This window comes from Diuraphis noxia, unplaced genomic scaffold, assembly GCF_037042655.1.
Source record: "Diuraphis noxia isolate RWA-SAM2 unplaced genomic scaffold, SU_Dnox_SAM2 contig0001, whole genome shotgun sequence".
Classification (NCBI taxonomy): domain Eukaryota; kingdom Metazoa; phylum Arthropoda; class Insecta; order Hemiptera; family Aphididae; genus Diuraphis; species Diuraphis noxia.
The window spans coordinates 22631997-22644023 of record NW_028301711.1 but is presented as its reverse complement, the minus strand read 5'-3'; the positions used below and the strand labels follow the sequence as shown (position 1 = coordinate 22644023).

Below are 12027 nucleotides of genomic sequence, written 5' to 3'. Positions count from 1 at the left end.
ATTGAATTCAGACATATACATAATTACGATACTTTTAGAACAAAAATCTAAATAAACATAAATGTCTATTTGATTAATACTGTTGAATACGATTTTTTTCTAGATATAAAATCATTATACATTTACTAGTGTACAGCATGTGAGATGTTAGCATATAATTTTTCTACTTTTCTGGACACACTTTTTTCAACTTTTGTATTTTTTATGCTAATAATAATGACGCAATCAGAATACAACGATCGGCTTTATTCAAAAAGCTAACGAATTTTAAAGTTAGTCAGTATTTTGTAGGCCATGTTATGATTTAATCTATCATACTATAAAATTGATTTAATTTATAATTAAGTTTGATTTCTTCATTTATTTTCTGATTAAGATTTTAGATTCTGAGTGGAGCAATGAATGTATTGATTTTACCATGATGTGTGTATTTTTTTTTTGTGTCTGTCATCACGTTTTGGGGCAGTAAAAGTGCTTCGATTTTTTACTTCAGTACCTCGTTCGATCAGAAAGTGAATCTAGTTGGTACTTTGGGGGGTCAAAAGTGAAAAATACTTTCCTAAATAATCGAGAAAAACAAACTAAAAATTAAGGGAAAAACGGGAAATTTTACGCACACTCATTTTTCGACAAAATCGATTCTGGTTTTTTATGTAATTTTAAAACAAATGACCATAGATACATGCAATTATCACCGAATGTTTATATAAGTACATTCTATCCACCATGCAATTTTCAAAAATTTTCGACTTAAGTTGAACTATTCATAGGCATTTGAAATTTTCGATTATTATTAGTTTTTTTAAAATTAATATTGATAAAAATTTATTTGTTAGGCAGAAAAGCTTGAAAATTTAATACAAGGCTCTTAACATATTGTTACAATAGCAGTTGAAAAATAAAAGAAATTCATAGTCACAATTTTTTTTTATAAGCCATTCAAAATTTGAATTTTGACAAAATACGTAAAAATCACGAAAATTCACAAATTATTTTAAGCTAGAAATTCATAAAAAATGTTCTTTTTAATTCTAAGATTTGAAAATTTAATACGAGATTCCTTACAAGTTTTTCAATCTTTATCACAAAAAAAAAAATGTCCACCGGAAATTCAAATTAAATTTTTATGAGCATTTGAAATTTAAATTTTTACAACATTGGATTTTCACTGGATTTCATATTTAGTAATTTTCTTATTTTGGTGTAACTCTAAAAGTCTAAAACAAATGACCACAGATACTTGAAATTTTCAGTGAATGTTTATATAGATATTTTCTATATTTGATAACATTTTCAAAATATTTAGATTTGTTTTGAGCTGTTTACTGACATTTTAATTTTTCAACTTTTGTAGTTTTTTTTTCTATAAATATCGATAAAAAATTATTTGTTCGGTGGAAAAGCTTGAAAATTTAATACAAGGCTTCTGTCACATTTTAACAATAGCAGTTGAAAAATAAAATAAATTCATGGTCAAAACTTTTTTTTTACAAGGATTCAAAGTTTGAATTTTGATAACATACGTAAAAACACGAAAATTCATAAATTATTTTATGCTAGAAATTCATAAAAAATGTTCCTTTTATATCTAAGATTTGAAAATTTAATACATGGCTCCCATCATATTTTTACAATAGCAATTGAAAAATAAAAGAAATGCGTACAATTTTTTTTACAAGCATTCAAAGTTTACATTTTGACTAAATACGTAAAAATTACGGCAATGTTCAAATTATTTTATGCTAGAAATTCATAAAAAATTTTTTATTATTAAGTTCTAAAATAAAACTACTCGACTACCTTTTTACCATCGAAATTGTTCTTATAATCAGATTCACAAATAGGCTATTTTGAATTTATCGAAAAAATTTTGTAGTAAATTTCAATTTTTTTATTTTCAGTACTATACAAAAAATGTATTAAACATTCAGTGTTAAGGTCACTTAATGAACATAAAAATAAAAATAAAATATTAATTGAACAAAAGTTATTTCGAAATATATATATAAAATAATTTTTGAGCTTAAATATTAGGTATACATATATATATATATATATATCAATATAACGAAAGATGTACAATGTGTAACATTAATAGTTATCTTATAATTAATCTAGGGTACTGTAATATTTGTATTTTAAATAATTAGGTATTATCATTACTTTTTTTATTGTTTGAATATTAGTGGGTATACTAGGTATATTATAATACACTAATATAATAGTAATTTTACAGAGAGTTTTTATCCGTAGTCATCATTTAATGAAAACTTTTTTTTTCGGAATTTCTCTATAATACACTGTATTAGAATGTACTTATAGACCTTTAAGTTTTATTTATATACTTAAAAAAATATAAAATATAATACTCTGAATCGTCTTTTATAAATTACCATAAATATATAACATACTCGTAGATACAATACGTATTCTGAAGCTACTAATTATTATTAGTACTGAACAGTCGTTTTAATTCAAATCGGGTGGATATTTTTGGAAATTATTTGAACAAAACTGTTAGGTAAGTATATTTTAAATTTTTATAACGATATTCCTGAGTCCTGACATGATTAAGAATTCAATGGGCGTTTGCGCATTCTTTGAAGATTTCTCGACAATATAAGTAACATAAACATATCTCGACCCTATGAACACAATTTATTTTACTGTCCAAATTTTATATTTATGTTCTCATGGACCACTCAATTCAACATTTCTGTTCATGGGCGCCGATTATTGGGGTACTGCGGTGCCCGAGCACCTCGTGAAATAAATAAAACATTCAAAAATTAAATAATAATCAAATTAAATATTAAATGATATTTATTTTTGATAGAATAAAAGTTTTGAATACGGAACTACAAAAAAAATCTTTGCATTTTCAAAATGCAAGATTAAAAATTCAAGCTATCATAATTTCTATATACGAAAATTAGGTTTAAGTAAAGTCAAGTTACTTAAATCGGTACTTATGAGATCGTGGAGCAATCGCGGTAATACCGTATTGTTTGCATGTCCGGTTCGTCGTAAATTGGTTTTTTTTTCGATTTACTGAATATTAAATCTCTTGTGATTTATAATTCTGAATGTGATACACACTTTACATGCTATGTATATTGTATATATATATAATTAAGTTTACTCTTTCCTGATGAATGTATAGTATGACGGTATCGTGTTACTGCAGTACGCCATTAAACATGATTTATTTAACTGTCAATATTGTTTCATATCCACCCACTATCGAAACCATCGTTCAAAACGGACCGCGTTATTATTAAAAACGATCTACAACGGAAATCATATAAATACTCGTATTTTTTTGTATAGATAATAACCACGGTGCTGATTATCGATTATATAAATCGTGTCATATAGACACGTTTCGTTCACAAAAAAATATAATAATACGTATAGGTATGTACAATCATATAAAATATATGTCCATAGTTTCTGATTATTTTTTTTAAAATTATAATACAATTTTAAAAGAAATATTTAAAAACATCTAATTGCAAAATCAATATACCTACTAGACATCTGAAATTCCATGTAGGTATACATAATTTGCATGTGTATTTTATTTTTCAGGTCGTCTTAAATCACTGCACGAAATGGCTACGTATTTTTTTCTTTATACGAGACACAAGTTTTTAAAATGTTTGGTAATAAACACTTATGTCTTCTAGAAGGTAGGTAGTTTTTTGACAATAATAATACGCCCAAATATTTAATATTTTCTAACCCTCTAAAAAGTATTTTCCTGCGTATTGTAAACGTTATTGTGTTATGTATTACTTTTATACTTATACAGGAAACAGAATAAAACGTTCTCCGAAACATATATATGCTGATAGACCTATTCCGACAGTGTGTGATGTATACATACTACATAGGTATATGTAGGTAGTCGTAAGGGTCTCCAGTTCTCCACTTTAAATTTAGGTAAAACACAATAAGATAATGATATTGATCTTAGTGGTACAGAAATATATATTTTATTGTACCGTATCCTCTACTACTTACCAAAAGATCTTTGGAAAGATACCTTTGTATACGTATACATTAGCTACGCAGTAGAAAACAAACTTCTTGATTTAGCTCCGGAGCTGCAACTATATGAAAATAAATAATCCTTTTACTCTGCTTAAATTAAAAAAAAAAAGAATGGAACTTTTAAACTGGTTTCACACTGGAGCGATTTAAAACCATTCCCGTGTAAGTTTTCACACTAAGAGATTCGCGTGTGATTAAAATTATTTCGAATATTTTACCCGCCAAATTTGAAAGGTGCTTATAGTGTCATTTGAAGTTATTATTATTCGTATAGAAAACGTATAGTTTGGGTAAATTGTAATATTGCGTTAGTTGCAGTCAAGTCTTTAAAAAGGTTATTTTTCATCGTTTTAGAACATGCAGGAGACCTTGGTCCTTAGAAAATGTAAAGCGATTACTGTAGTTCATTTTGTTTATACAAAAGTAAAAATTAAAACGAAAAATGATCAGCAAGAAAAATATTGCATGCGTTCACTGAATATGAAATGGAATCCCTTTCATCAAAGGCCAGATTCAAGATAATTTTTCAATTCTGAAATCACACCCCGATGAGTATTTTAAATATATCGGTTATCATTCTCGTCTTTCAATTCATTGGTAAGTTATTAGCTGATTCACTTAGAACCGTTAACCATGATTTCCTATAATTGGCTGAATTAAACAGTTAGTAATAGTGGTATACCATAATGTTACAATAGTATTTTTCATATACCAGAAAGTAGAATCTTATTCTACTCTCGGTAGGTATATACCGTATACCATTGACCCAGTGACCACTAATCATCTAATTACATCAATATGAATACTTGAATTATTTAATCACATTAAAAATTACAGTAGATCAAAAAATTAGTGTTTTTTGGAAATCACTGCAGCTCACGTAGTTTTTACGGTGATATGTGAAGTCACCGTTAATTTCTTTTAATTACATTACATAGCTATTATTATAGTTTTATTTAAGCAGTACCTATCTTATTCAATATATTTGTACGAAATAAAAATTAGAAATATAATCTAAAATTTTAAATAAAAACAAAAATAATGAAACCCAAATGGCCGTATATGTAATTAAAATATTTTGCATACCTTAAACTATAAGGTGAAATTCATCGTATTTCAGTTTCTTGTAGGTTAAATTACAAAGCTTAAGTTAGGTTAAATAGTTATATAGGGTATTCGAGTCGACTAAATTGGTTTTATGATTGGTAACTTGATAAGTTGCGAGTCGTGCGTACCTAATATAAGTCATAAGATACAATAGGTACATACATAATATATATTATACACATATAGACAGTAAACATGTACCAATGTACCATTGTCCTATGCTTAAATATAAAATCGCCCAAAATCATGTTTAATTAATGTTATTATACGTATTACGTATATATTAATGTATATAATGACCAACACCGTATATTATAATAAATAACGTGAAAAAAATATCTTTTTCAGCCGAAATGGAAGATCTCGAATATTGTAAGAATCCTACGTACAATCAGACACCCGGAAAACTAGTGATCTAATTAAAATTAAAATATATTATCAAATGTTGGATATTGGTTGTACTTTAAAATAATCAGGTATTATTAGTAATAATAATATAACATAGCTACTATCCGAGTGTTATTAAAATGTTGATTTTATGGACTAAAGTACTTAGGTAGTCAATATTTGCGTACCAACATTAAATTAGGCACCTAAATTATCATCCATCGATACGATATCGCATCGCTTATAATTATATCGATTAAATATTGAACCTGAAGCAATTAATTATTATATTATTTAAAAGCTGCAGGTTGCAGAAAGACTAAAACATTATACCTATACACTATTACATTATGTATATTGTGTACATTATAATGTGTAATAAACCGTTTGATAACCGATAACAAATAACAATAATTATAATTACGTTAATAAATTATTGCTAGAATATTAAACATATATAAAAGTTATAGGTGTACTCACTTATATAAGAAAATTTGTTAGACGCACACGCGTTTCTTGTAGTTAGGACGTAGGTACTTTCTACTGCGTTTGAAATACAACTGACAGCGTTGTATATCACCGTAGGGATAGGCAGGTATTAAAGCGATATTGTTACACTATACCGCTAGTGCAACCAAAAAATTTGTTGCTTGATTATTGACGGCCGATAGGTGGCGATGAGAACGTTTGTTGGGGAATAAACATAATATTTTCCAGTGGCCGGCCGACACGACTGCCGTGTATAGCATGTAAATGGTAAATACCTAATACTCGAGGGGTTGAAAAAACCGGTTTCACCGTCCTTGAATCAAATCACATGGCGCTCAGACGCTGCAGTGCGTAGTCTAATTTAACAATAAAAAAAATACAATATAGTCTGTGTCAACTCATTTGCAATCTATAACGGCATGTACTAAAATTCAAAAAACAATTTCATCGAGATGATCTTCTGTAAACTTGGTGCATTTTTATACAAAGTTCTGATGATGTAAACAATATTCTAAAAAAATGCATTATAATAATATTTAAAAATTAGTTTTGAAAACTCAAACTACCTATTCAATATTCATTATTACTTGAAGTTTTAGTCTTTTAACTTTCGAATAATATAATTTTAGGCGTTACTATAACATGGCTGAGATATTTTTTCTATGCTTCGTGGCTTAAAATTCCAAAGGAAGTCGTTTGTGTAGTTGTGTTGGTCATTGATGCCTCTGCACAGGATAGGAAAATAATAATATACCTGATACCGGCGAAACCTAATGATAATGTGGTCATTACATTAATGATATTACGATAAATGAAAACGATAGTTATTAAGGGGATTGGAAGCGGTGATTTTCTGTCTTTGTCTAACACACGTGCAATATAGGATTATTTATACACCTGTTCTATTTCCAACATACCGATCGATATTATGAAGCGATAAGAATTCTGAAAACAGATTTGAATTTGTCGTCAAGTCTACTTGAGATCGACTTTCTCACATTTTTGATATTATCGCCCCAAAATCCAAAAACCGATGTATCAAAAAAAAGTAATTAAAAAATTTACATATTTAAATTTTTGCAGTTGTTTAAATCAAAAAATCAAACATGTGGGAAAATCGATGTCAAGTAGACTTGACGACAAATTCAAATCTGTTTTCAGAATTCTTATCGCTTCATCATAACAATCGGTACGTTAGAAATGGAACAGGTCTATAATCCTATATTGCACGTGTGTTAAACAAAGACAGAAAATCACCGCTTCCAATCCCCTTAAGATAATTGTGTTGCCAATCAAACATTGACTAGTGTCACCATCGGTACAAACCAAACGACTCACATTCACTACTAATTGGTTCCCAAAGGGCTCCCATTGAAAAAAATTTCATTAAATATATAAATTCGCAAAACACTCCGGTATTCGATAACAACAATTCTTTACAGTTTGCTTTGTATAATTCAGTAAAATACTACAATTAAAAAAAAAAAAAAAAACCGACGCACTTCTAATTTATATTTTATAATACATATGATTTTTCATATAGCCTAACCACACTTCTTCTGAGACAATCCTAAACCTGTATGGAGTAGGAAGGAATTTTCATAAACGGGTGCCGTTAAGGAATCGACATATTTATACAATGGGATCCGTTTTGTACGACAGGAGCCGTTTGGGAAAGTTGCGAGCCAAATGGGCCGTAGCCGTACTGATAATTTATGTAGGTACATAATAAAACGTGTATTATTATTAACAATTAAATTTATACACTTGATAAATTATAGATAGGCATTCTCTTTTTTTGTCATCAATAATTTTGGAGTCGTCAGCATGTTATAAAAAAACAAAGGATCCGTGGGGAAAATGTTTGAATACTTATGTAGTTATGTCCCATAATTATAATATATATTAATATATTAATATGACATGACAAGTTTATAGTTGGTTGAAAATTATTATTAAATGTTTAGTATTAACTAAAATAAAAAAGCAATATAAAGACAAAATACGAAAAAATGTCTAACAAAATAAAATGTAATGAAGGTATCTATATAATATGCTATTACGTATAGTAAATAAATCACGGACGTAAAAATATTTGAATTAACGTGATATGAATCAAATTTATTGTTGATATGATATCAGTGATATAGTATCATATTATTATATTAATACCAATACGTACGCCTTTATATAGACATTTGAACGAAATAATTTGGGTAGGTTAGTATATTATAAGTTAGTAGATAATATACTAGAACAACGAGATAACCAAATCAAAACGAGATTATTACTTAAATGAATAATATATAATATTATAATGTTAAATCATTAATGACATAAGTTCCACGAAATTATATATGCATCGTATTATGTGTTTAATCAACTGACATGAGCGAGGAATAAGTAATGAATTGACAAAATATTCTGTTAATTAATATGATCTATATTTTATAAAAGACAATGTAACTATGCGGGAGCAGACCCGCTGGGATATTGAGTTGTTCGCTTATTCTCATATTATCATTTCTCACAATATACTGAATTCTCGAAAACAACAATTAATAATTATTATTAATAATTTACTGCAGTCATAGTAATTACCACATTTCGATGTAACTGAGGGGATAACTTAACTTGCCAGTAGTTGCCGTCGCCACGCCGCGTAGACCAGATCCAGCATTACGAGTATAATAGTATAGTTTTTTGAAGCCGGCTCCGTCTGTTCATTTATATTCATAAGGAACAAAAATAAAGCCACATGTGATGAGATAGGATGTTTTTCCCGTTGTTTGTATGAGATTACTCTGTTAGACATTTAGATATCTACATACTATCTGAGCCATGTTGCCACATAATACATAAAGCATAAGTTATTATGAGCCTTATGTAAAAATAAATATTGGTATATATATATAGAATTGTTGGAACCGTATGCATCTCTACAAAAAAAAATGTATATATATGTATATTACTAAAGACGTTTGTTATAATGACTGCAATATATAACTCGATATAAAATGTTGAACATAAATGACATAAATGTTTAAAAAAAGAAAAGTATAAATCATACCCTCGCTCTCTACCATCACCAAACAATTCTAGCGTTGTTAAAATCCTCTAAGCCTCTAAGCCCTAAGGAATAACAACAATATAATAATTTTATTAGAATATAAAAAATTGATTTTACTTTATAATATTATGTAGAAATTATACTAAATATAATATATTGTAAGTATAAATTTCCTAAGGAGTAACGAATCCATTTAATGAGTTAGGTAGGTACCTATAGAAAAGATTAAACCGATTAATTACGTTGGCTGTGAAATCATTTATTGAATATTGATCAGATAGTGCGTTCTTTTAAATTCGCGTGCATTATACTTTGAAATTTCGTTAATATTACATGTTTAGTACATTATTTTAAATCGTGTAAGTTGAGTATCTTTAGAAGCATATTTTCTTCGTTAGGATCATTTATTGGTTATAAAATTATAATAAATTATATTATAAATAATTATAAGCATACGTGATGTCCTACAGATTTTGATCTTGGTTATTGGATACAACTAGTACAAGTAATCATGTGGCCACATTTAATATCACAAAATTATATTATTATTATTATGTATCTTATAAAATACCTAAAACTAAACAGGTGGGTAAGTAGGTACCTAACGGCTCTACTGTATAGTAAAGACTATAGAGCTTAGGTATATTAGCTTATCATTGAGTAAGTCAGTAGGTAATAGATAATATATTAAATTTGAATTAAATGATTAATTATATGCTTTATTATAAATCATATAGGTACATAATACCCATCAAAGACGATCCAGTGTGATACATTTTTTTTAGTAACACTTGATCCAAATAATGTTTTGACATTTGTATATTTACCTTTATTAATAATATAGGAATGGACCTTAATACAGTTCAGTTATTAGATATGAAGGAATAATTTATAAAATATTTGGCCCCTAACAATCCTGCTTTTCTACCTAGTTGTTTACGCAATGTATCTACCTACCCATTGCTGATCTTTTTATCAAGCTTACATTTTTTCAAAATTAAACAACTAGTCCATTATAAAAAATACTCTAACTTGTACCATCCACAAAAACGCTAATATTCAGAATAATTTATTTTGAAATCTCAGTTTTTATCATTTAATTTAACATATGTATGTTGTAAAAAAAAAAAATAGTTATCTAATTATTTAAGTATTTTACACCAATAAATTATTCAACAACTTTTATACATTTTCTAGGTTTCCAAAAGGAGATGTTGGTGAATTGTGGATACAATTTATTAAGTAGCACAATTCATTGTTTGCGAAGACCATTAGTTCAAATATTTGCGGTCTACATTTTGATTCTGACTTGGATTATGAAGTTTCAAGTACTAGCATTTGTAAAACAAAAACATAAAAAAAATGCTGTGCTTAGTATTTAGTAACCTATTTGCTTATTTTTTTTATTTATCATAAATGTAATTGGGCTGTGCCCAACTGAATACATAGTAATGATTTTTTCGGTTAATTACAAGTATCATTCGTAAATCTTATAGTAATACCAATATAATTATATCTATGTACCTATAATACATTAAATTCAATATTAAAAGAAATTAATGATACAATTTTAGCTGCACGTAGAATGCTATTTGATGACCCAACAATTATTACTGACGAAACTGTAGAAGAAGAAGTAATTACTTTATCACTATCTGATCTTTATTCAGAATCTCTTGAGCTAAGTATGCCAAACTTTTTTAATTTTTTAATTAAGTAGGTACTGTGATCATGTATTATTACGTTTTAGCTCCTTCAGTTGTAGAAGAACCACCAAGTTCATATATTGATTTTTCACCAGCTTCCTCGCAAAGTGTTAACACAGTTAAAGAAAACTTAACCTCTAATAAGTAAGTTTCATGACTATTTTAAAAACGGATCATATATTTTATAATAACTATTGAAAAATGTGTTATTATAGGAAAAGGAAATGTTTTATGGGCGATTTTAGATCTCCCAATGATATCGAAAGCCCCAACAGCCGATTGAAGTACTGTATTGCTTCGCAAAAAATTACAAATAATCAGAGAAAGTGGATAAAATATTTACATAAGCAAACAGTTAACTTTAAAAAAACGTATCAATACGTTAGAAGACTTGGTGATCACCTTAAAAACGACAAAAACCTTAGGTATATCAAACAACTACTTTACCGTCCTGAAGGTATAAATGTTTAAACTACACATAAAAATACTTATTAATAAAAAAATTTTACTAAATCATTATTTAGGAATCATTATCAAGTAGTCAGCACGAAATGGTTATGAAGCAATTAAATCAATTTTCAGGAAAAACAGTGACTTCAGAACTGCGATCATTTGCGCTCACTCTCCATTTCTATATTCACCAACTGCTTACAATTATGTACGGAAAACGTTAACAAATGTTTGCCTCGTGCAAGTACCATTCGCAAATGGTACTCAGTTATTGATGGTTCGCCTGGAATAACTGCAGCTGAATCAATAAATGCAATTAAATCTAAAGTAGTATAAATGAAAAATAAAAATTTAGATCTAGTTTTTGACTTGATTATGGGCGAGATGGCAATAAGAAGAGGATTTCATTTTAATAGTCAATGTGATTGAAAAAATTGGAATAGATATTAAATTATTTCGAGACAATTTTTGACAAATCCATATGTCATACCCTCATAAATATTATTCTCTATATTTTTTGCAATGGGTGACTTTACTCTAAGATTACTGAAGAAAATTAAAAAATCAGTTTTGAGTGAATACGTTTTGTTGTTGTGTATGTATTGTGCCTGGGCTTGAGAAAGAAAACATAAACAGTGTGCTGACATATTATATTAGCTGACATCATCTAAATTACTTGTACAATTTAACTATTAGATAAATATATTTTTATAAAAAAATTGAAATATTATTAGCCCGTTGATACTTAGCTCTATGACTCCC

The 12027-nt window shown here is 27.8% G+C and overlaps 1 protein-coding gene across 2 annotated transcripts; it reads left to right on the top strand.

Annotated features, from left to right (window-relative positions):
• Positions 1 to 5549: 5549 nt before the first annotated feature.
• On the top strand, positions 5550 to 11990 carry LOC149060338 (uncharacterized). 2 transcript variants are annotated; one of them, XM_089216795.1, is made up of 6 exons: positions 5550 to 5639; positions 10307 to 10437; positions 10684 to 10794; positions 10860 to 10959; positions 11031 to 11240; positions 11340 to 11990. In XM_089216795.1, the coding sequence occupies exons 3-6, from the start codon at positions 10695 to 10697 to the stop codon at positions 11374 to 11376; spliced, it is 447 nt and encodes a 148-aa protein (XP_089072921.1). In that variant the 5' UTR covers positions 5550 to 5639; positions 10307 to 10437; positions 10684 to 10694; the 3' UTR covers positions 11377 to 11990. The 2 variants fall into 2 exon arrangements, with proteins under 2 accessions (XP_089072921.1, XP_089072920.1); XM_089216794.1 differs by having other exon boundaries at positions 11031 to 11272.
• Positions 11991 to 12027: the final 37 nt, after the last annotated feature.